At 43.3% G+C, this 26,625-nt stretch overlaps 1 protein-coding gene across 10 annotated transcripts in view; it reads right to left on the bottom strand.

Moving 5' to 3' along the window:
- The window catches only part of LOC119455842 (phosphatidylinositol 4-phosphate 5-kinase type-1 alpha-like), an 83,229-nt gene extending 58,947 nt beyond the window's left edge, over window positions 1-24,282 (bottom strand). For 6 of the 10 annotated variants that reach the window (XR_007467536.1, XR_007467535.1, XM_049669354.1 and 3 more), the window contains exons 1-7: window positions 23,965-24,281; window positions 22,726-22,766; window positions 13,626-13,784; window positions 10,336-10,466; window positions 7,868-7,985; window positions 6,181-6,333; window positions 2,454-2,753 (exon numbers count right to left, since the gene is read on the bottom strand). Coding sequence is in view for 8 of the 10 variants with exons in the window: in XM_049669354.1 (XP_049525311.1) it covers window positions 2,454-2,753; window positions 6,181-6,333; window positions 7,868-7,985; window positions 10,336-10,466; window positions 13,626-13,784; window positions 22,726-22,766; window positions 23,965-24,061 (999 nt within the window). In the remaining 2 variants the exon portion in view is untranslated. Of the gene's footprint in view, window positions 1-2,453; window positions 2,754-6,180; window positions 6,334-7,867; window positions 7,986-10,335; window positions 10,467-13,625; window positions 13,785-22,725; window positions 22,767-23,964 lie in introns of all 10 variants that reach the window. The other 4 variants (XM_037717341.2, XM_037717344.2, XM_037717339.2 and 1 more) reach the window with 3 other exon arrangements.
- Between the last annotated feature and the right edge of the window lie 2,343 nt (window positions 24,283-26,625).

Here is a 26,625-nt window from a genome sequence, read left to right as displayed (position 1 = left end):
AAAGTTGATCCTTTGGTGCAACACCCCTTCAAAGCACTCCCGCTTTTTTCTCTTCAAAGAAAACAAGAGATACAGAATAAGCCAATGAAAGCTGCTCTCAATAGCATACAGAAAACTGATCTGTTCACTCAAGAAGCATAACTGTTCTTCTGAACCAAAGCAAAAAGAATATGTCTTTACACCGTATGTTACATGGGCTGACTCAATACAGCGTCAGTAGAATATTGCACTACCAAGTCTTTCAACTCGAATACTCATTTAAAATCTTAGCATAATAGTAGTTGTGCCCTTTCTCCAGAACATCACAGAAAAGTCCTCTGGTATAAAAAACCACGAGGGTTGTTTGACAACTAGTTGACTACCTGGGAATGAACTGGTCCACTGAACTTCACAACGTTACTCTCACACAGCTTCAAAAAAGACAGTTCTGAAACAGAATTTATTTTTCAGGAAACCTTAATGAAACATTAGTAAAATCATACAACAAGCCCAAATTCGTAAACTTAACTAAAAAAAGTCACTGTTTCGCCCGAAAGGCGAAACATCAATTGCGATAGCAAATTAGTAGAGAGCTATACGGAGTAAGGATAGTAGTTTTATCAGCCGTATAAAGTTGGGACACATTCGCTTAATAACTGAATTAACAAGCATGGTGTCAGTGCACACTAACAAACATGAACAGATCGCACTCGATGACTGCAGACACTTGCTGTCAAAACGCTGGTGGAGCTAGCGCGGCACCAGACGGCGGCCGCATTTTCATGGGGGTGAAATGCAGAAAACACCCATGTACTTAAATTTAGGTGACGGTAAACAACCTCAGGTGGTCCAAATCTATCCAGTCCCCCACTATGGCGTGCCTCATAATCATATGGTGGTTTTGGCACGTAAAACCCCCTAATTTTTTTTTCCTAGCACGGCAGCAGCAGCAAGCTAAGTGACCTTCATGTGGTCTATTGCTTCAACAGAAACTGAGCGACAAAAGCACAGCGCGTACAAAGGTAGGAGCCCTCTGGAAATAGCTTTCAAGATATGGCGTGTGCGACCGCCTGCAGCCGCTCAAAGTACAAGTACGCAGTTGCTGGCAGACTAGAAACCACACCCCCTCCCTCCCCGTGCTGCCTTCCTGCTTTCTTCCTTTCGTGCGCAAGATAGAGTCGCCAGTTCCCGTTGCGCTCGGTCGCAAAATATGCAGTTGGTGCCGGAGCACAATGTCGCCCCCCTCCTTCCCTCCCTCCCATCCCCCCACGGCCGTTCATGCGGCGGAAGACGTGCGTTTGCTCTCCGCCGTGCATTTGCTCTCCTCGTGCACTTTCACTCGCACATACAGCATACGGTGCACCGTGATGATTTTATCGCCCTTGGACTATGGAACCTCACGGCGACAGCAGAAATCGGCTTCAAGTGTCCATATAATTGCTATCGCAATAAAATTCAGGAGAGTTCGAAGGCATGCAACTGAATTATGCACTTTCTGAATGGCTGGTTGCCAGGGCCACGGCTGAGAGAAATTTTTCAATCAGTGAGTGCTAGTAAGAGAGGTGCATCAAGCTCATCGTGATAAGGAAGCCCCAAAGTGTTGTTTGCCTGAGGCAGTTCCTTGATCAGGTAGGCTTCATGCCTTTCAAAGGCCAAGTGCAACCCAATCTCACTCTGGCTAATTTGTTATAGGCGAGTTGTATATAATATCGAAGCAATCTTGGTAAAGCTGCTGGGCTGGAAGTAGTTGTCAAGAATATTTTCACAGCTTTTAAACAGCAGCCTAGAGGATGACGCGAGCACCCTTTGGTTAGTGTACATTACACAGATTCCAAAGAATGAACTCAGAGATATTCAATGAGCAGAGCAACAGGTGCTGCCCGATCACAGAGGTCAAGCCCAGGTCTCATAGTGGTTCTCAATTTTCCAGGTTCTGCGTCATTTCCGGCGTGCGGTAATTGTGGTGGTCTTTTTTAATTTCAGTATCAAAAAAGTGGCAGTTTCGCCCGAAAGGCGAAGCATCAATTGCGATAGCAAATTAGTGGACAGCTATATAAAGTAAGGATAGTTTTATCGGCCATATAAACTTGTAAACCAGGCACACAAACTAAATTAACAAGCATGGTGTCACGCGCGCACAAGCAAACATGAACCTATCTCACTCAATGACTGCGGAAACGATGTCAAAATGCTGGAGTGGGCGCGGCAGCAGCAGCAAGCGAACTGATCTTCGTGGTGGCGCTCACATCAACGCGATCTTAGCCGCGAAAACACAGGGAGGGTGGATTCTGCCCCCGCCGCAGATGGCTTTCAAGATACAGCTGCGCGGGCGAGCGGTCGCGGCACAGAACGTCCCCCCCCCCCCTTACCTTCCCCCCATAGCCTTCTTTACAAGGTCCAAAACTTCACTGCAGTTGGCTCGTTAAACAACCCTGAAAACAAACGCATCAACAAAATGAATAGCACAGGCATACCCGGCAGTCCCTCTGAATAGTCTTGATGAGAGCGTTATATGTGTCGGCCTCGAGCAGAATGCCGTCGGGATGGTGCTCGAGAAAGTCGAGGTCCTTGAAGGTCGGGGAACGCTTGCTGCGCTCGTGCTTGTTCGCTTTGCGCTTGTAGGTGGAGCCCTTGAGGTCGTACTTCTGGTGCATGGGCACCACCGAGGGTAGGAGGTTGTTCATCAGCACAACGCGCACATTCTTGCCGCCGCACTGGTAGCAGTAGAGGCCATAGAACTTGGGCAGCAGTGTTCGTGGGTTCTGGTTCAGGTTCTGGAAAATGCACACGACAGGAGCATTATTTTTCCTCCCGTCTTTCTAGATCACATGAACTCTTGACACAGCACGAGCCCAATAAGACAAGAACAGAGAACCTCTGAAATCCAACAATGAGGCTTTATCTTGTGATTCATGCAGCAATCATGAAACAAACACACACACACACACACACACACACACACGGGGGGGCAACAGAAAAGGAAGTGAACAGAACAAGTGCAGAGTCCCTTTCTGCTCCCTTTTTTTGGTGAGCATTGTACGAATCAGAACATGAATCCAACTTGCTCAAATTTATTGTGATAGCAATTATATGGACACTCCAAGCAAATTTTTGCTGTTGGCGTCGCCGTGGGGCTCCATCTATCCATATTTAGGTATACGTATGCTATATGCTTATCCATACCATACAGTAGAACCTCGCTGATACGTTCCCGCTTAATACGATTTCCCGGCTCCTACGTTCTGCAGCGAAAAATAAACATAACCCCATAGAGGAATGTGTTAATACGTTCCGGTTTATACGTTCCCGGAAAATACGATTATTCGGCAGCAACGTTCCACATTGCGGCAAACGGTAGTATGATACGTTCTGCAGCAAAAAATTATCACTCAGGTGTGCAAAAAGGCCGCTCTCATGTGCTTGTGAAGCTCTAAGAACTCGCCGAGATCGTAGTGGAGGTGGTGGCTGACGAGGTGCCTGAAGACGGCAGCGAGAACGAAGGCTTGCACCCACCGGAAAATACGCATCCCGCGTGCGATGTGCTTGATCGCAGAGTCGGAGATGCCTACGCGCGAAAGGCTTAGCCGCGTGTCACAGGATTCTGTGCCCGAAGCTTGGTCGCGAAGTCCGCGTCGCCGATGCTCGGAATGCTTAGCCGCGGGTCTGAGACGTCCACAAAAAGCGGTATCGGCCAGGCTACTGCGATGTCCGCGTAGCGCCCGTTCTAACACTCGTCGAGATTACGGAAACTGTCCAGTTGGAACTTGGAGCTCGCGAGGAGACCGCAACAAGCAGTGCAGACGACACCATCGCGAAGCGAGCACCGGACCAATGGCGAACCGCGCTGGAATCACGTGGCGGGCGCGGCCAATCGGTGGCTCCGGCACGACCTTCAATCATTTGCTTTTTGTGTGCTTGTTTCTGTATGGAGGAGATAGCTGAAGCAGCAAATTTGAAGACGGAGAAATGCGCTTTCCAACGAGGCCAAGATGGCGACGCTCGGCTGCGCCGTTCCGGAGATATCGTGATTTGAAAAACGCCGTTCTTTCACTATTTCCGCGAAATTTTTCGGCACCTTGGCTGATACAACAATTTTTTTAGAGCCCTTCTATTTGGTTTTCAGTGATGATATTTCAGAATCAGAATAAGAGTTACAGAAACTGAAAATGTGATTTCCAAAAATTTTTTCAGCCATTTTTCGCGATGCGAAAGCCGCGTCCCCCCTTAACCCAGGCCACCAGGAAACAAGAACGGAAGTCATGGAAGAGAGGAGGTGACAGGAAAGGGAGAAAGAGGGAGAGGAAAGAGAAAAGATCGAAGAGGGGGATAGGAAAAGGCAACTGCCGATTTCCCCTGGGTGGGTCAGTCCGGGGGTGTTGTCTATGTGAAGCAGATGCCAAAGAGATGTGTTGCCTCCGCCGAGGGGCCATAAAGGTTCGAACGCCCGGCATCGGCTCAACCCCTAGGATCCTCTTTTCCACGGACACAGCTAAGCTGCGCACGGCTACACGCGGGAGGGTCCAACCCTCGTGTGCTTGGGTACGTGGTGTCGCAACACACCAAACGCCTGCTGACGCAGACGCCCCTGCGGGGCCACTGTAGATTACTTTAGGTGTCTATGTTCCTGTGTACCTCTATCTTGTTTGCACCGTGAAGAAGCCAGCTTGAAAAATTATGCTGATGAGCTAATCGTTTACAGTGGCACAAGTGGTTCAGACCACACTGGAGAACTTTTGGCGATGCTAGAAGTGCACGAGTGGACACTAAAACAATTTTTGAGGAAAATTATTGGCTGAGTACTACACAAGTAGGTAGCTTCATGCTTATGAGCAGCTCTGAAACCCTTTTAAACTGTGGTGGTAGTTTGTGTAATTTAAGGGCACTACCAATGCCTTTGAGCAGTTTTTGGACACCGTTAGCATTAGGTTAGTAGATAACATGCAGATTGCCATTTCAGAAAATTTCATTAATGTGGGATTGCTGTGAAAAATATTTTCGTTGTCGCAAGATATGAAATGCATTGACTCGTATGGGCGTTCGCTGGGGATCCGAAAATATTTCGTTGCGAGAATTTAGTTGCCTCAGGATTTTGGTATCGCAGGTTCTGACTGTATAACGAAGTAATTTCAGCTCCCTCTTCAAATTTACTAAAACGAGAATCGGGGTCATATTAATGGTATATGAGATTGTATATGATTTGGAGAAGGTGGGAGCACTGCCACTCGCTCATTTATTCGGTCTATTCGCTTATATTGATAATCATCGTCGATGGTTTCTGCACAATGTTTATTCCTTCTTGACGCAGGGTGGATTTTCGGAGGTGGCCTTGCACACTCAGCGATTCCTGGAAAACCCAAGTCTGCATTGTTGCTGGATATTAATGCGCTGTAGGCAGTACGTGTGCGACTACAAAGTGGTATGCATTTCACACCGTCTCTGCTGGCGGGGAAAGCAGGTCCTCCTAGTGGAAGGGAGTGTGGACTTTGGTGTGTACTTTCAGCCGTTTTATTGCGATAGCAATTGTAAGGACGTTCGAGGCGCCGTCACCACGCTGTCAAGCTATCGATGGTGTAGTGTGGCCCGTGCGTGGAGGGTCAGAAGGTGCGCAGTGTGTTTGGCTGCAATAACGAGGAAGCCAAGTGGCTGCGCATTCGTGCTCCAATCAATCTGCTCTGGGACGACGCTAGAGCAGCATGCTGCCTCCCACTGCTGGCGTGAGCATTGTACGCACAAACACTAGCGTTCCCGCTAAATAGGCATGTGCATGACGCACCGTGGTGCGTATACTTCAAGCTACAACAGCGGACGTTTTTTTTCATCGGTTTCATCTCATGCATCCTTCAGGTGCGACACCTGTAACTCCGGTGGCGGTGCTTCTCATCACGTCAACATTGCTAGATACCTAACAGGTGCCAGGGCGCAGTTTCTGCTGCACCCTTGCATGCTGTGTTGCAGCCAGCATGGTACCCCAGCGTATTCTTAGAACCCTGTCCTTGGAGCTTCAGCGTAATAACCAACCCATACTATCGCTTTCAATGCTTCGCCCTATGGGTGAAATTGCCCACTTTTGCTGTGACACACATCAGTGTAATGTTTTGCAGGCAGTATAGTAATGCTATAATCAACACACAGCTCTTGTCTGTTTGCAATGACTAAACCTGGCGATTGCAAAATTTTGAGGTTCAGTTTCAACGCACTCACCATGTAGTAACCTGGAAGCAGGTTCTGCAAAAATTCGGCTTCCTTGTGCTGAACTGTTTTTACGATGAACTCATCGTCATTGGTGAGGTAAAATACACTCCCGCTGGCACCAGGATTTGTCAGCTCCCTCATGGGTTCGTGGCACAAGGACATCTGAAATCAGCCACGAAATGAGGGGTTGCAATTCATTTTATTGAACTTGAATTTATTATTCCCAAGAAGATATGTACATTGAGTATGATATAAAGGTGGGTCCACCCTTCACAACTCTCATAAGAGTTGTGAAGGGTGGATGTACAGTAAAACCTCAATACACTCAATTACTAGATACAATGAAGTAAATATAAAGTGGGGCTTCAACATGCTTCATTTCAATCAGTATTCTACTGCTAAAATGAAACAAAAAAGTGGAAGATCAGATAAGATACTATCGGTTAGTAGCTATTCGCGTAGCAAAAATATCTACTGCTCAGCAAGAGCAACTTGAAATGAGAAATTCTGGACACTTATGGTTGCAGCAAACAACCAGCAAGCCAATGTGTCAATCTCATGTGATCAGAATAATAGCATGGTTGCATATTAATGAAGATGCACAGCACAAATTTGTAATTAAGCATTGTTTATGTGCCACGCATCGGTACGACAGCCGCTAATGGGCGATCAAAATCTGCAGGAGATATTTTGCTGGCTCACTTGTGCCATCATGCTTGCGTTTCTTTCGTACATACTCAATCATAAATTGCATTCTTCTGGCAATTACGTATCCACACATATACTTATCTGGATGTCATAAAGGTATTTTGCGGTCAGATGAGACTTGTTATAATGACATTTTATTATCTATCTTGCAGCAAAGGCGACAATCAGGCAAAATGTTTATTTAGCAACAGCATTTTAGAACATTAGTAGAAAGTGAAAAGCAACATGCGCGCAGGGAAAGGAAGTGAATATGAAAGCTTGGTGATTTTGGCAGCATTTCCTAATTCGAAGTGTGGTAGTGCTTGTATCATTGATCCGTCTTAGACAATTTCTGAAGCCTCCACAGCCATACAACTTATTCTAGAATAGGGTACCCTGCAACTTCTTTTTTCCATAACCAAGTCAAAATTATGATCATGAAAGCACTGGAGCACAGCTTCATAAGAGCGCACAATTTGAACCAACACAGCTACCCATGGCAACAGTAATGATTACATAGCTGCACAAAGCAAGTGCCGCATACCACACCCCAATAAGTCACAGCAATATCTTTCTAAATATGCAACTTTCCAAATATGTATTTACAACAGTTCTTGGTTTTCTTGCACCTCGGGGACACCGAACATGCACCTCGTAGCTTGTATCTTCAACAGTGTTCATTAAATTTCACTCTTAAAGTAATGAAGCATACAGTAAAGGTTCAGAAAGTGCATAACTGTGGAAGTTACAAGAAATAATGAGTGCCACCACCTTCAGATCCCGCCCCAAGCACCCTGTGTCCGGCACAAAAATCTGCAGCTGTTTTGGAAATGACAGGCTGAAAATTTTAGTGCATCCTGTACATGCACAGCACATACTAAACTGAGCACTTTGGACTCCACAATAATGCAGCTATAATTTTTTTTCCAGCTTGTCCATTTCCAAGGCCTAAAATGCCTAGGGCGGGAGCCAATGTGCACAGGAGACCCAAAGAGGAGAGACTACTTACCAAAAAATCTTCAGTTTTAATGCTAAACAGGTCCCTAAAGTATCGAAAGGCGACCGGAGCGTACGCCTTGAATTTGAAGTCGCTATAGTGATGTGCTGGCGTGAGATTGCTCCCCTCCCTAGAAAATGACCAAATAATAAAGGAACAATGAAAACAATGTCTTAAAAACATTTGTGTTAGTACAAACTAAATGCAGTTTGACTGTAAGCATGATATATCTGTCTGTGAAAAAAATTTATTGCACTTTTTCTACAGAATAGAATGAACTTGAACACCTGAGGTCTGGCATTGGTTGGAATTCTGTCTGGTCTGATGCCACTACTAGGAATGTGACACTGCAATCACTGAACCTGTGAACGTGAAATTGCACTTGCTGATGCTTTACTCAGATTTCAACTTCTTGGTAGCAATTACTTGTAATGAATAAGAACAAAGAATTTGCCAATGCAGCCCAATAATTCCTTCATGACTGTATTCTTATGTTGTTCTAGTGCCTGAAGCTGTTAAATGTAATGTAGCTGAGAGTACTGTAACATAATATGGGCACAAACATTCTATGAGGAATGCTAGTTAGTACAGTTTTAGTAAAGCGTACGCACCTAATAGTGTACGCTATACGCTATAGTACAGCGTACGCTAAGCAGCGCTCGTTTATTAGTTTTACTTGGCCTACGAGATATTCCGATCTCAGAGGCCATATTCCAATGTCGCGCCTATTTCTCGACTTCACCGACAGGTGGCGCTGACATATCACGAGCGCATCAAGGCACTCTATAGAAGGTTTCCCTCGTTAGGCTTCGTGTCGTTTGAAACGAGAAGTGATCTCGAAAACTCCACAAGGTTATCCATAATACACTGTCGTCGCAGCGGCCTGAGACTAAGCGAAAGGTGTTTATGCAGTCATTTGCTACGAACGAAGCAAATTGTACAAAAGCCACTCCAAATTGAATTCGAAGAGGGCAGCGGGGACTGCCGCCATGTTTTATGTAAACTACGCAAACCACACAAAGACGGTAACGCTAAATCTGAGAAATAGCGTGCGTACGCTATACGCTATGGGCCGTTTAGCGTTCTGCGCATGTGCAGTGACGACCCGTTATTTTATAGCATGCGCAATGTTATAGCGTATGCTAAACTAAAACTGTCTAGTGCTACGCACATGCGGGTTTTCACAATACGCAGTGAATTCCACTTGTCAACTTGCAGCATGTTACCTTTGTTATGCCATTCAGGCAGCATCGGATTAATCAGATGAAGGATCAGAAATTTCTCATAGTTAAATCTAGGAGAAACATCAGATGCTGCATGGCTTCTAATACAGCAATGAAGCATTCAAACTTCCATCACGAGGTAAAGATGCGTTCTCATCAGTGGTGCATAGAAATGTGCTAAGAACTGAGTACTCAGATTCTCTATAACAGAGAAGCAAGAAGTATGCTGTGAAACCTCTTTAATTAAAGGGAGACTGAAAAACACCAAGTAACTTTAGACTGATAAAGTATAGTTTTAAAATTCTGTACTAGGTAATTTTGCGGTAAGAGATTGATTACTAGAACAGAAAATCAAGGCCAAGCTTGAATGTTCCTGAAGTTTGTGCAACAACATTAGCACTAATGCATCAGTGCAACGTCACAAATTTTAAAATACTTTCACCATATTTTGGGCAGTTGTGGTACAGTAAAAGTTTTCGAAACTTGCCAAGTTCAGTCTAAGGCTCCTTTAGAATGCAAATGTAGTCTATGTTTACTGATAAAAAATTAGCTAAACCTGCCGTGGTTGCTTAGTGGCTATGGTGTTGGGCTGCTAAGCACGAGGTCACGGGATCAAATCCCAGCCATGGCGGCCGCATTTCGATGGGGGCGAAATGTGGCAACACCCGTGTTAGATTTAGATGCACGTTAAAGATCCCCAGGAGGTCCAAATTATTCTGGCATTCCTCACTATGGTGTGCCTCATAATCAGATCGTAGTTTTGGCATGTAAAATTACACAATTTAATTTTCATTTTAAAAATTAGCTAAGGCTGAGAAGACATCGTTAAAATTCACGGAGAGCTGGTATGCAAGTGGCATCACCACTTGCATTTAGTTTCTGCGCCTTATCTAGCTTATCAAGTCTTCGCTCACACTAAGAGTGGCTTCTTTTGATAATGTTGAACTGTAATTTTCCCACTAAAACTCAACCTATTTTTCTCTTAACTGTCTGTTTAAAGGTGCTCTCCTCCAAACGCAATCACAATAGCCAAGAACTGAAATGGATAATTCACAGGCCACTGCATTAGTCGGAAACAGTCAACCAGTTTTAGTGCAAGCCAAATTTGTGTGTGCAGATTGTGCCCAAACCACAGAAAATTTAGAAAAACATCAAATGGTTTATGACAAAGTTGTAACCGGTGAAATAAAGGTAGTTGAGAGAATGGGGGAACCTAGACAATAATATGAAGCATGGAGGAATAAACAAGAAACTTACCCAGGAAAGAAGATTGACTCTACCATGGCAAAGTCCTGCATCAATAAATCACGCTCTGGTTTCGATGCCAAACTGCCAACGGCGTAGCCTATGCCTAGTTGAATTGAACCTATAATTTGTGATGTTTGAATCTGCAGAAGAGCAGGAGAGAAAAACACACACACAGAGGTCACAGACGTCAATATCACACTGTTATCTAGAGCTTTCAAATGAAGAGAATGCATATCAAAAACCTCAATTTTTACTCCTGTTTTGAACATAATGATATTGAAAAATACGAGAACAAGGCACAGAAAGATGCAAACATTGAATGATAACTATCGACTCTACGTCAGGTCGCCGATCAAGGCCACCGGTGGCAATAGTGGCCCAGGTTGACTTGCCTTGATTAAGTGACTCTATGCCAGCAAGATTTTTTATATGCTGCATTTTAGTTGTCCGGTTCTCACATCATTTTTACACGTCAACAATAACTGACAAAAAACACAAATAATGTTTACTATTAAGAGGCAAATCGTAAAAGCAAGAAGAGTAGAAAAGCAAAAGTTAAAGCCTAAGCTATTTGTCTTGCATCAAGAATGAAAATATAGTGAACTTTCATTAGATCAACAATCCTGAAAAAAAAAAAGCATCAAATCTCATATTAAAGCAAGGACAACCAGAATAAAACACATGCACCTACACACATGCTCACTTTTGCAAAAGCTTAAGAAGTACAAAGCACTTGCGCTACCTAAAACACCCATTATCAATGACACATTTGAGCTGAATTACCTTGACATCAATTATTTCAACCATATTAAAAAAAAAAACCCTAAAGGCACATCCATTAAGTTATCTCATTAAATTTGAACACTGGAAGAAATTATTTTAACTCCTGTTGAAGTCATTGAATGAATTAACTTCATTAATGGATGTGAAATTATCAAGATGGAAAAATTGAGTGTGTACCAATAAATGCTCTGGGTGTTCAAATGAATGCGCTACCACATTTTTACAATGCCACATGACAATACTGATCTCAAGCGCGGAAGCACTGCTAAAAGCGACGAATCAACTCTGAAAGTGGAGCAGCTTTGGGAAATCTCACTAAGAACCAGTACAAAAAAAAAAAAAAAAAAAAAAATGTGGAGAAAGAAAAGATTAAAAAAAAAAAGGAAATCACCAGCAGTGATATGCACAGAGGAAACACGCCATGCCCTATATGGAACATAAGTGGTACGACCCTCAAGGCACATGTAGCCACTATGTTAGGATCTTTAGGCACTGATACTATCTGTTTGCAATGATGCCATAAATACTGACAGGGACCCTGAAGACAGAAGGAAAGGAAGAAAGAAAAGATGTCGCATGCTGGAGTGCAGCTTAGCAGTGTTGTCGTGACATCCAACTTTATTGATCACTGTAAAAGTACCATCCCCACATGAACGGCTATACTAAACATTAAAATAGCAACACCGAGCCTCTCCACCACTACGTATTATGCCAATGGTGCATTTTCGAATAGCGACACATGGCAGACAACTCTTGATTCTAGACAATTTTGTTTCTGTGAATTTTCACTCTACAACATTTAGCATTGTCAGCTCTATCAGGGCCTTAAAAGAGCGAATAAAGACTTCTCTAACATTAGCACCATTATCAAACACTGCACCAGCACAAGTGTTTGATGAGCAACCAATGTCCACAATTACCACAGATCTATTTTGTGGAAGTCGTGAACAGATAAAATCTGTTCGTGATAAAACTGTACAAGAGAACTGGAAACAATACTAACTTTGATTACTTAAAATTAGATTTATTCAAGCGTGTTCATAACTACGAAAATACATTCCCCCTTGTGAAACACTTCTCTTAAAATTCTACTTTTCAATTAATTCAAATTATATTCACTCTCCTGCCTACAGCCTTGGTAACACTGAATAATGGCTATTGGCTGTAACATGCTATACAAAAAGCATGTGCAGCAAACAAAACTGCAAAAAAATTTAGGTGACTGCTGCCAGATGCAGATGTAGTATAGACAGTGGACATCACTTTAAGCTTACAACTACTAAATTGCAAATTTGAGTGACACGACAGCAGAAAAATAAATATTGAATTTTTAAGAGACATGAAACACTTGCAAAACATTATTATGGTGACAACTATCATATTACTATACTTTTGAACTTTGGCAAGCATAGCAAAACAAGTGCCATATTTTCAGTACGTAGTACACATGCACATCAATAAATACACTGGTATACTTGCTGCTTATGCGGATATTTCATTCATGACAGGCATTATTCGTATTTATACTTGGAAGTTCTTCAGGCTCAGCAAGTCTCAAGAATTATATTCTTTCCTTCGCTCCCCACATTAGAATAATACTACCCCTGTAAAGCAGTCCAATTGAAGTGAACAACTTTCTCAGGCAACAAGCTTGGCTGTAACAAGATCGCTGTAGAAACAGGCTAGAGTTTGTGATGCCTAATCTTGCAGAAGCAATGAAGAACATGCGTGAAAAAAAAAAAAAAAAAAGGTCCTGCACATTTTAAAACAAGATGCCATATTACTGTGCTCTGACAAAACAAGCTCCTGCATTGTGTGCTACCCTTTGACAACGTTTACTAGGAAAGAACATGAGGCAAAGTAACAAAGGTCGAAACTAGGGGAAAAAGAAACAGCAGGTGACCAGCAGGTGACCTTTAGCAGTACTCACTATGCGAGGGATTAAATCAACAGCTCCTTGCAAAAGCTGCTCTTTTAAGGAACAAGAGTGAAGACAGGTTGACACCCACTCAGTAAAGCTTCAAGCATAAGAAACAAACACACGTGCACGCACACAAGCATGTACACAAATATGAGCTTCCTTACGTACCCTACTTTCAATTGTTTTTCAGCCCGGGGTAACTTTAATCCACCAAGTTGAACCTAAACTGGTTTGCTTCATGCACGAGTGCTGCAGCCACCTGTTTGAAGTACTACTGCAGACTACCATATTAAAGCAATCATTTGAAATAGAGTGCCAGTGGGTTTCATCATAAGCTGCTAAAACTACAGTTCTAAGTGTGCTGCTCAAATGCCAGGAAGGCTGGCTGCGACTATGATTTTTCTGCCACGTGAACACAGTATCATAGCACCATCATCTATAATGAGACGATGCGCTTGCAAGTGTTCAAGGACTGCAGCACCCATCAAGTATAAGACTACGAGGGCCGCTAGCAGCTGTGTAGTGGAATGCCTGCGCTGAAGCTTGCTTTAGTTCTGCAATGCAACAGCTCATGTCAAAAGAGAGGAGCACGTGCCTTTTTGTAAGTGATCTGGCCCTCCTCGTCGACCCGCCGATGGCCAATCTTCTTCTCCTTGTCCAGCTTGCTCTTGTAGGCTGAACTGCCAGGCGTCTGCGGCTGCACCGTCGTGGGCGTCTTGTTGTCCGGCTGCTGGTATTGCTGTGCTGCGGTAACCTGCATAAGAGGCGGTCCAAATGCAAACATTGAAATGCCAGCACAGATTACAACACCAGGTGGCACCAATTCGTCACCATTTGCACAACAAAAGGAAGTCAGGTACCGGCCCTCTAGAGCAAGGGTTCTCATACTGGGTTTCCTTGGAAACCACAGGGTCCACGTTATGGACTTATGTTAGGGCACTGTGAGTACTATAACACATTCTTGGGCCCTGCTCCCTCTCCTTTTCTTATGAATGTAGCAACCCTACTCATAAAGTGGCTGGACAGGTGCTTTGCAAGTATGCTAGACATGAAGCAAGTTGATCTCATATCCGACGTTCCTGTAGGGAGTTCTCGCAGAGAATTGTAAACTTGATAAAGCTTGCTCAAAAAAAAAAAAAAAAGTATTTGTTCTGCACCTGTATGCTTTTCATGATTCTGAAGATGAAAAAATTTTTAGTGGACAGAATTAATTGGCACCTGAAGGGGACATAGTTATTACAACCACTTCCTACTATGTCCTTGCATCTTTCGTGTGATTATTCTGGAGCACCCATTTTTTCTTTTACCGTTAAACTAGTTTAAATGTATTTTGTTTTTATACACAGTTAGTCAAAACTACAGCATTGTGCCTTGGGGAAACATTGGTGATTACTAATTTATGTTTACAACGTGTACAAGACCAAGTGTTTCATATTCTTTGATTCTCGCAATTTTGATACCCTGATTCAACATAACAATATCTTTATCTATTGCATTACAGTTGTTTAAATTCACAAGCAATTAACCCAATTTCTGAGTTCAATTACATCAACTATTTTGCTAAATACAACTTTTAACCGGTTTACAGATAACAAGAATTTTTCCTTAAGGCTTTCACTAATTATGACAAATATATTTAAGCCTTCACAATACTAACCAAGCTGTGAAATAACTTATATACATTTACACATTAAACAACAATCATTTGTTAAGATAATTCAGGAACTGTATAAGAGGTTACTTATTAAATACACAATTTCATGTTTCTATGGTGTCCTGCATTAATTATCTTTTTTTTAAATGTCTCTTCATGTATCTTCATATTTCTCGCATTGTTGTCTCAGTAAATCCGGTGACTATAGGATTCTCATATACATGCATACTTTTTTTTCTATTCTTAAAACATAACAAAAAACTGATTTGTCGAAGCCAGTGAACATGAAAGTACGTAGACATGTTTGTCCATATCCCGACTTGTCTGCATTTTCAATGATAATGATCTGATAACGAAAAATGTGGTTAAGCAGAAGCTTTTAGCTTGTACACTCCATAGTTTGATACACATGTGTGATTCTGAGCTCTCTACATGCAACTACAGGACTGCTCTGAGCAAAGTTTTCTACATTAAAAAGAATAAACCTAAAATTCTAGCAAATGTTTGCAGTACTTCTTTTTTAGGCCAGGAAATATTTTATAAAGGTAGGCAGAATAAGAAAATTTAAAACAAATTAAAACATTGGGGTTTACGAATTGCTAGCTCAGTAAAAAAAAAAAAAAAAAAAAAAAAAAAAACAGTTACTTGTGAAACTTCCGCAAACTGCTGTATGATGAGCATTCAAAGTGGGCAAAGCTTAATAAAGTGCCAACAACTCCAGTGAATACCACTATTTTGTCAATAAAGCGTTTACAAAACTTGGTTAGGGTTAATGTGAACTGCAAAATACTGACATTGAATTGGCATAAAATGATAATTAAATTTCAATTGTTCTGATATTACATTAAGAGATCCAACTGTATTTAGTCTTTTAACTGCAAGATATGAAATATGTGGTGTAGAGTTTTCTTATTCCCACTGTGCTGCCCTCTCGATATGCTGCAAGATAGCATTTTGTTCAGGGCAACTGAGGTCACTAGAAGCTCACAAACTAACATTTTTATGGGAATGTGTGTCAGCTGCTTAAGACAACTTTTTAATTTGCACAAAACATTATTGGAAATGCGCGGTTCACACTTAATATAACATCTAAATGCAATATTCACTAAATAACTTCATTCCAGAATTTATAAGGGCAGTGAAATGCAGTATTTTTAGTGCACAGCAAGAAAAGCGTGTCAACCACTAACTGGCAGCTCGACCACTTTATAGATGGTCATCGTGCACCGCTATCTAATAGGACCATTATAGGATATCTAATAGCAAAAACACTTTGACAGTCTATATGCTTTCTTGAGATGCATCGCTCTGCAGATAAAAATTACGAGCTTGCTTAAGCAAAGGAAACAATTTTTATAGTGTCAAGAATATGGCCACCCCGTACTATAAGTACAGAACGACAAGGCCTAGAGTTTTGTCATCAAAAGATTTGCTGGTGCTCACAGTCAACATTTTTCATTGGATCACTGTTGCACACATATCTAAATAAAGACAAATTTAAAGGCACAGACTAATATTTGGAAATGCGTTGTTTCTATGTATGTATTTTTCATGTCAACAATATTGTTGAGCTTCCAGTTAAAGGATTAATACAAATTTGAACTGCAAATTCCTTGTGACAGTTCCTTTCTGTTTCTGATGTGCCCCCATGCATGTCATTATAATATATAAGTTTCATGATGTCGTAGTAAATGATCTTCCTAAACTTGCTACTGTGTGGCCAAATAAGTGATAAAGCGATATGAAAAGAGGCAGAGGTTTCATTTCTGTTTAAATTTCTCAGAAGTATGACAATATTGTGACGTATATGCAGAAATATTTCATTCAGGTGTATCCCCATAGTACCTGTCAAGCTGAAACTCTGATGCCATTGCTAATATGCAGGGGAAAGAGGTGGGGGGCTACTCTGTGAGTGTCTATTAAGTGGCCTGCCCATTTCAGTGTGCACTGAATGGATAGAGCTTGAAAGCTGGCGGTGACAATTGGTGCCTGCCCTACCAGCTTCAAGCTCTACCTAATCAGCATGCTGAATGGAAAGTTCATTAATGGACACTTACAGAATACCCCCCCAGATCACTCATTTGTCTGTGTCAGCTTAAAGATGCGAATACTTTCAAGTAAGCACAATCAGACTGCCAAGGTCGGTAACTGGACTACTGAAAAAATTCTACTGTTGTAAAACGCACGTGCACAAACTCAGTTTGGAGAAAGATTCCTTCAACTAAAATACCAACTGCTTATACCGCATTGCCATTAGATCAGACTCCTTAGTCCATGCTAGAGTGTTAGGGACAAAAGTGTATGAATTGATAACAAATTTGCCCACAGCCAGCCCCAGTCAGTTTCTGCTAGCTAGCCCAGAATCCTAGCCTCCACTAGAGAAAGTACAGTTGCATGCCTTTATAACGAAATGCTTGGGGCCTCAGAAATCATTCGCTATACAGGTCATTTAGTTGTAAAAATTGCGTGCACACTGCACAGCTTATAATGTAACTGGGACAGACTTATTCCTTTGTTAGGTAGGTCATCTTGTTGTAGAGGCATTCGATTGTAAAACTATATTGATTGCTGGAACTGCTGCGCACACAAAAGATGAAGGACACAGATAGAGTGAACAAACAAGCGCACATCGAATAAACGATAATTCACCCAGCTTTCAGTTCTAAAGCAAAGTGAAACAATATGTCTGTGAACTGTTCACAGAGTGCCTTAAAGGGGCCCTGAACCACTTTTTATCGAAGTGGAGAAATACATTTGAAGTGAAAACAGGCTATTTCAGAATCACTTTGCCGCAAAAAGTACTTCATTCAATGCGTTGAGCAGAAGCGGAGTTATAGACAATCAAACACGGCCTCCGTTGTGCTCCCCTTCCTCTTTGAATGCCTTGCACTGCGAAGACTATGGCGGAGTGGGGCGGGGCCACAACGCACTGCCTCGGAAACATCACCGTGGCGCGCAGTTCAAATTTCATTTTGGACTTCCAATTTTGGTGCCTATGACGCGCTAAACGTAAGCCAAACGTGGTCGTCCTCAGCGAGCCGCAGTGCACTTAGCCACTGGACTCGTGGTGGCACCTCACGGCGGCTGCGGTGTAGCCGACCGCAGCGACCAGTAGCAGCTGTGTATTAGAGTGTGCTTTATTACAAAATAAAGCACACAGAAATGAGCGAGGATTATGGGGTCTTTTGAAACGAGAGCGTTTGAGAGAAAGGTGACTTCGCGTTCCGCTTGCAAGCTCCACGGACCGCGTACGACAGCAGAACTTGGCTGAGATGTTCCCAACAGCGTACGCTACCCGCGAACTATGTTATTTCACCAAGCCCGAGGGGTGATTCAGGGCCCCTTTAATTGCACTTCAGCATTCATTGCAAATCATATTGATGTCAATGACAACAACGACCTACCAAATACATTTAGCAGCTGCTCAGGAAAAGCACCACTGTCAAGCCAAATGCCTATTTCAGAGATCTCCCAGTACTACAACATTGCGTCAACTAGACCCACCAGGTTACCACACCATCTAATCATCTGCTGCATTCAATTGCATTTACCCTCCCTTGGTGCTCCTCTTATAACTGTAACAGACCACAAGTTATCCTACCCAGCTTCTCTTTTTCCTCAACTGAACTAGTATTATCTACAAGCGCTGGATGTGCACTACATACTGCAGTCTTCCTTTCGAGCACTTGATGCATGGATCTTCCTTTCTAGCACTTCATGCATGGAACTAAAGCTGGAAATAAACATTTGTTCAACTGTCTATGCTAGACTACATTGTTTTTTTTTTTGGTTAACCTTTTGAAACGCTATGTACACAATTGTGTACACCAAGATAGTGCATCAACAGCAAAAGCACTGATGAAAGTAATGATATTTAAAATGTGTCGCATGTATCTTGAAACACTTATGATTGGAATTGTGCTGCAATTTCGGATAACATGTGCAAAATGTTTTAGCAAAATGAGTGGGAAGGCAGTCGTTGTTTTTGCTAGGTGTCACTGTGTTGTATGCAACAGGTTCACTTCTTTCATTGTTTTTCACAATGTCATGCACCAGGCACAATTTTCAAGCGGCTGGATAAGTGCTTTTTGAGATTTTCAACGCACGAAATAGCTGATGTTCTCATATTTGATGTTCCTGTAATGAGTTTTCGCGTGGAGTCCACATTCTGTACTCTTGACAAAACTCACTAAGGAATTGAAAATCGTTGATCTTTTCTACAGCTGTACACTTTCTATGACCCTGAAGATTCTAGAAATGTGGAGAAAGTTTTCAATGAACAGGATAAAGGAGCATCTGAAAGGGATAACGATTGTGATGTCAGACATTAAAAAAAGAGAAAAAAAAAAAGAGCTTGAACAAAAAGTATTAGCTAGTGCTGCAGCAACTGAAATTTCTGCAAGAACGGAGGAAATTGCCCTCAAGGTCAGGGCAGCTGCCATCTGTTTTAAAAGTGCCCCATATGGAAATGAAAAAATATGTTGCACAGTGCAGAAAATTTATACAGTTCTTTACCTACCTTCCATATTCTGTGCAAGTGGAATAGAAAGTGCATTTGCAACAGTGACCTGTTTTAACAAGTGTTAAAAAATTTTAAAAACATAACAGTGGCCAAAACTGGAAATAACCTTGCTAAAAGGAGCTACAACAGAAACATGCATGAAATGACACAACCACCTGTGCACAACTGATAGAGCTGTCAGAGAAAGAATGTGCGCCTGAATTCCTAGCTGAAGTCAGAAAGGTCAAAATGAAGCTAACTGACAACTTAATTTCAGTATAATAAAAACACAACCACACAAAATTATTTGATGGAGGCAGGAAACAGACAGACGACTTTAAAAGAATCCTCTGAGGACTCGCTCTTTGTGGTGCACACGAGGCCTATATAAAAAATGGTGCACATCGAACAGCAAGCCTGTCGACTCGAGCCTCCTTGGCTTTGCAAGAAGCAACCGGCTTTGCGAATTAATTTATTGCCTAGGTCCTGAGGTCATGTGTAAATTCATTTTGTCACTCTTTGCATTAAAAAAAATTCTAAACGGGACCCAGGCAGTTTAGGGTGCTTGTAATGCGCTCACATGCAGCGCATGAAACTACGCCAGACAAGGTACAGGCACTGGGCTGTCAAAAATGCATAATTCAAAGTATGGGGTTCCAAAGCTGCACAGCAGGCCATGGGAGATGCCACTGGGAGAGGCTCTAGACTAATTTTGACCCTGATGTACTTCACGGCGCACCCCAATACGGGCTTGTCAAGTGAGTGAGGGCTATGGCTGTGCTAGATGCATTGCTCTGAAGACTAGCAACGCAGCATCAACGTTGGATAATGTGTTGTTAAAGATGATGATGGCAGTGCCAAACGTCAACACACAATTTATTCTGAGTGAAGAATGTATTTATGGGCTACGAGTTGTGAATAAAATTTGAAATATAATTTGAGAACTAAGGCATGATGCGTCTGGGTATATTTAACACATAAAAAACGCATATGTATTCTCGTTCCGCATGTACAGTGCTCAGCGATTATGAACCCATCGGACTGTGGCCACCATGGCTGGGAAGTAAATCATACTGCGTGCAGCAGCAGTAATGTCATAGCCACTGAGCTACTGCATCAGGTATACATGTGTTGTTTAAAATTATGGTTAGCTGCAGCTAATTCACCTCCTTGAAGGCCAGTCTGAAGCCACAACATGGCTTGCCACACTTGGTAAGTGGCGCTCTGTACTTCTAATAATAAAAAGAGTTCTAAAGTGACAGAATTCTGCCACCAAGTCTGTTCTAGAGGTGCCCCATTTCCTCAACTTGAATACAAAATACCGTTTGAATTAAATTCTCCTTTGATTTGAATTCGAGTTGAATATTGGCTTAAGGAGCACTGATAAATAATGACATTATGAGTTAATAGCTATTAACTTATACATGCTACTACATAAATGAGTCAGAATTTTACGCATGTATTATCTCAAGTATTACGCATGTATTAGCATGATTAGCTCCATAACAATATGTGCAGCCTCCGTCATTTCTGTTCAGAGTGATGGAACGCTGTTCTGCTGAATGAAAAGTCGAGGGAAAATTTAGTGTTCGGGAGACAGTGACAGCGCTCAAGGAAAGCCACACGAACCGACAAACCACATACACTTGTGTACCGTGTCTTGAATTTAGAGACTGCAGTGACATTACACTTTATTTTCTTTACAGTGTTGCAGTGCAGGCAGCCATGATGGAGGCTGTACATATTTAAAGGGGCCCTGAATCGCCCCTCGGGCTCGGTGAAATAACATAGTCCGCGGGTAGCATACACTGTTGTGAACATCTCAGCCAAGTTCTGCTGTCGTACGCGGTCCGTGGAGCTTGCAAGCAGAGCGCGAAGTCACCTTTCTCTCAAACGCTCTCGTTTCAAAAACCCCGTGGTCCTCACTCTTTTCTGTGTACTCCAACCGCGGCTACCGTGAGGTGCCGCCACGAGTCCACTGGCTAAGCGCACTGTGGCTCGCTGAGGACAACCGCGTTTGGCTTACGTTTAGCGCGTCATAGGCACCAAAATCGAAAGTCCAAAATGAAATTTGAACTGCGCGCCACGGTGACGTTCACAAGGCGGTGCGTTGTGGCCCCGCCCCCCACTCCGCCGTAGTCTTCGCAGTGCAAGGCATTCAAAGAGGAAGGGGAGCACAACAGAGGCCGTGTTTGATTGCCCATAACTCCGCTTCTGCTGAACGCATTGAATGAAGTACTTTTTGCGGCAAAGTGGTTCTGAAATAACCTATTTTCACTCCAAATGTCTTCCTCCACTTCGATAAAGAGTGGTTCAGGGCCCCTTTAACAATTCACAGGAAGTGCGCCTTATGCATAGAAAAGGGCATGATTTATATTAGGATTTGTCAGACATGCTTGAAGAAGAGGACATGGGTTTTGTTCACTGTATATTTTTGAATACTGGTTGCAAGCGACAATTAAGGGCTGTCAAGTGAGTGAGGGCTGTTGCTGTGCTAGATGCATTGTTCTGAAGACTAGCAACGCAGCATCAATGTTGGATAATGTGCAGCAGTTAAAGATGACAACAGCGCCAAATGTCAACACACAATTTATTCTGAGTGAGGAATGTATTTATGAGGCTACAAGTTCTGAATAAAATTTGAAGTATAATTTGAGAACTAAGGCATGATGTGTCTGGGTATAATTAACACATACAAAACACATATGTATTTTTGTTCTGCATGTACAGTGCTCAGCGATTATAACGCAATACCCGGAGTGGATGGCTTCCAGTGTTTTTTGTGCCACCGCTTAGGACTAGAGACACCAAGCTGAATAATCGTGGTAAACGATGAAGGCGGGAGACTTTGTGATGAATTGTGACTGCACTCGATCTAACAGAATTCACCCAGAGCTCTCCGGTGATGCAAAAAGCACTGGCCGCCACGTGGTTAGACTATCACATTTCAAACCCTGAGCACTGTACATGGTTTTTTATAGAGAGTTGCTGGTGCATCTTCTCTCTACACTGCAGAGCATTATCAGTCAACTTCAAGCAATAAATTCTGGTTTGGCCACAAATATATTGAATGCTACCAATAAAAAAAGGATGTCTTTCAATTCACAGAGTAGTTTTAAAATGTATCCTGTGGCAACAAACATTTGTCCTGAAGTAAATGTTAAGGTGTCTATGCCAATATGAATTACTCAACAAAAGAGCAGTGTTCATGAGCATAATTACTGTACTAGGTGCTGCTGAGAGGATTGAAGAATGAAATACTATGCATGCTGGCAAGTAGTAGACAACCTTAACATTATTAAATGTGCTATATGCACACCCAGTTTTGGAACTCTCAATTTCCATAGCACCAGCAACAGCAGAGGCTCACTTTCTGATATTCATTTCTTTAGACCATCCTATTGCATTCTGGATGAAAGAAGCAAGCAGCATAATAAATATTTCAAAAGCCACAGCAGGTACAGTACACTTCGAAAGCTACACCACCACTCAAAGGAGAGTCACTACAAGTATGGGTATGCCAACAACTACTGTACTCACATCAATTGGAGGTGGCTTGGGCTTTGGTGCCCGCTCTGTGACTGCAAAGAGAGAAAAGTAACAGCATTAATGAAGGAAGAAGGAACAAAGTACTTTAGCTGGTAAAGTCACAATTTCGAAAGCAGGCAAGTTGCAGCTCTTTCTAAATTGGCTTATCTGTCCATTACCCGACATTAAACGCAAGATGTGCATTGAAACATACCTGGCGTAACTATCGTCCAAGCTATATTCGAACTGTGAGAAAATAACTGAAACCGCACCAAACATAAGCTAAAGCAATCATTTTACATTATGCACGCGTCTGTTTCAATGCGGAATAAATGTACGCGGAGCTGTGAACGATTGGCACAGCAGAACGATTTCGTTTCACGGAGCCCTCGAAATCGCGAAGCTAGAAAATTCTGTACCCAGATAAATATGCCTCGGCTGCACGACTCGGATATCGCAACGATTGTGTCCTCCAGCATCCTCAAATGCACCAGTTATCGGCAAAAGCGACAATGTCGGTCCAGTCTCTTTAGTGTCAAAGCACCCGGCTTACGGAATGCGCCTGCACTGCGAAGCGCATGAAGGAAACTAAAATTCCACAGGTGCACTGATTCTCAGAAAGACAAAATGCGATCACGCGCATTATTTATTTGAAGCCTGCTCTCCGAAACGGTGCTTGATCGGCAGATAGAGAGGGTTTCAGAAACAAGAAGCAGTTATTTACGCACTCGAAGCGAAGTATTCGATACGTTCGTGCTTAGCAATCGCATAGGCTTACGGGACTTTCGGTGCTTAAGCGATCTGTCCCGTGTTTGGCCAACAGAAACCGCGCTCCCCGGCATTACGAATAGGGAGGTGTCAGCAACAAGGGAAGTTGCATCTGATCGGCAGGTCAGACGATAGGCTCCCCGCTGTGCTTGCATCAGAGCCGCGACCGTGCCCGTGACTTCGAATGCCCTATTTAACGAGTCGCGGAATGCGGCTCTGCAGGAAGCTTCGAAACCCGAGTCTGGTGAGCGGCTACAGCCTGCGGCCCGCTAAACCACTGGGTGTCACGGGCGTGAGGGGGGGAGGGGGGTCACGAATGATTAAAGTCGGCGAGTTACGAGCGCCAACAGCAATCAGTCCCATGCGGAGCCCGCAGGGGCAGCTTTCCAAGAGGAGGAAGGCGTTTCCGGATTCTCGACAGGCGTCGGGGCGCCAGCGAGACGCGATCGTGAGCGATGGGCGTGACAGCACAGGGACACGTACCGGTGATCTCCCGTTCTTCCACCGCGTTCGTGCTATACACAACCACCGAATCGGTGTCCGGCGTAGCAGCCGGGGGCAAAGGAGTCTCGGAGGCCATCTTGATTTTTCTGTCAATTCCAGCCGCGGCCGGGAGATATCACTCGCCGGGGATGAATCACTCCAGGACCCGCATTGTGCGTCCCCGCTGCACGACAGCACGTCGCCGCACGAGTCACATCCGAAGCAATCACACACGGCTCAGGTATTATCGGGCATCTGGCTGGCGGTTTTCGTCGCACATAAACAAGCAGAACACTACAAGCACACACACTTAATAGGCCTAACTGCCGAGCTTTCTGCGGTTGTTCGATGCGACCGTGCTGCCATCTCTGAACCGCGCTCGCCGTTCAGAGGCGCCACTGGTATTGAGCGCTCGAATGCGCGTATCGGTACGTATCGGCGGTCGCGCTTTGCGCTTCGCAAGAGTACATACACCGCATCTCTATGCCAGTGCGCATTCTGTTGAGGCGCTACAAACCAGCGCGCCACCCCACCACGCCGGGCTTTCTCCACTGAAAGCGTTCGTCGCCGCCACACACACGTGAGCCACAATTATTTCGATCGCACTGACGCATCAAACAGTCGAGCACGCGAGTTTACCGACCGGCTTTCCAAAACGCTTTTCACGTTGCGGCGCGTTTTTCAAGCCGCGTGCATGGCGTTCATTGACCTCAATGCGCTCAACTTGATTTCTTCTCGCAGTCGATCTCAGCAGTATGCCGTCCTTGTGGTGGAAAGACCGTCAACGCGAAGTGCTTAGCGAGTCAACATTGACTTATTTTTTTTTTTCAGCAATCGATTCTCTACATTATGGAATTCCAATAGTCCGTTGTTCTTCTGAAGAATTTCTGGTTGCTCATGGTCATATGAACGGAGAAAGAAGTTAATCACAAAGGAAGCCTTTCTTTCTTTTTTTTTTTTTTTTTGCCCCGCGTTCTGCAACAAGACGATCGTATGAAAGCCACCGTGACGGCGGATATACTTGTAACTTGTATTTGGTAAGCCGGGTGTTGGCACAATCAGGCATTTAGTTGCCTTTTTAACTGCCACCATTTCCCACTACCCTGTATAAACTGTTTGTATGTTTGAATTGATTGAGTGAATAAACTTCTTACTAATACTAAAAAACTTGAACTTCACTGCATCATATGCGATTGAGCAAAACGATCGAGGGCACTGACATTGGATACATTGTTCAGGGAAAGAGAGACAGAAAAAAGAGGAATGACAATTTATTTTAGTGAGTACGTTTAGGAATAACCTTCTTCTACTAGTTAATAATATAATCAGTTAGCTCTCTTTGTCTTTTCCACAATACTGTCAATTATATTCCAATTAACCACCAATATCCCACGGATATTGGTGGAAAAGTAAGCTCCGAGCGTTCACGTCCGCCACGGGACTTTAACGGATATCCGATGGATGTCCGGATAACATCCAAGTTCAATACAGAAAGTTCTGTGGACGAACAAGGGACGTCGCATTTCGGATTGTTAATTACAGCCGGTCGCGGTAAGTTTTTTCAATGGATGTCCATGCGGTCGTCATCACTAGGCTAACAGCGGGCATTGCGGGGACATTACACTTTCTTCGATCTCACTGAAGCAAGAAAATGTTTATAAATATCATACGCAGCTTTAATTGTCTCTTCACAACGGCGTAGTAGATAGCGACACTTGCATATTCAGCTTGCAAGTCCCCAGATGACATGAAACGTCCCATCGACGTCCCGAAGAGATCCACATGTCACACACTTTCATGAAAACGTCCAGTAGACCTCGCAGCCACGGCCTAGTCAGCAAGGTCCGGAAAACGTGTCATGGCGGACATTACTGGCATCCAATCAGCATGCGAAATATTTTGTACGAACTTGTACCAGGAGACGGCCCGCCAGGCGGCTGCGTGTCTGCTTCCAAGACGGGCGCTCTCTTTAAATTTTTATAAAATTTTAGGTTATACTACTAGTGAAGTCCCAGGACATCGCACCCGGACCTTTTCCGGCCCTCACTATGACATCCCATAGGTTCGGTCTTTTAGTTTCCTACAAATAGAAACGTGTTTTCTGACATATGTTCAAATTATAAAACAAATCTATGACGTTACCTCATGCGTACACTGTACATCGTGTATTTTCTGATAGCATTGACCTTGAAAATTTCATTTAGTTGCATATCATCCCACCTGTGTCATGCAGAAGGTCTTGAACAAGGGAACTGCCCAGTGCACTTCTATGCGGAAGCGATGTATCTATTCTTCCTTGTACGCGGCCGACATTCCATGCTGCGCGCTGTACATATTTGTCATATAGCTGTAATGCGTAGTGATCAGTGTATGCCGCGTGCACTGCGAATGTCCGCAGCATTCCGATGCTAATTAATATTCGCTGCTCAGCAACATAGTACACAGTAAATAACAGATACAAAAACCACCGCAACAACCAAATGACGTCCCATGTATATCCCATGAACGTCAAATATCCGAGTGCTGCATCAATGAAACAATCCTTGCATGTTTGAAGAAACAAAGTACGGATTTTAACATCCGATGAACGTCCCTTGGTTGTTTCAGGAAGGAAAAGTAAAGACTTTGACGTCCGATGAACACCTCTTGGATGTTTCGGGG

This window comes from Dermacentor silvarum, chromosome 6 (assembly GCF_013339745.2).
Source record: "Dermacentor silvarum isolate Dsil-2018 chromosome 6, BIME_Dsil_1.4, whole genome shotgun sequence".
NCBI lineage: Eukaryota > Metazoa > Arthropoda > Arachnida > Ixodida > Ixodidae > Dermacentor > Dermacentor silvarum.
Note: the sequence above shows the minus strand (reverse complement) of the source record. Positions and strands in the feature narration are given on the sequence as shown.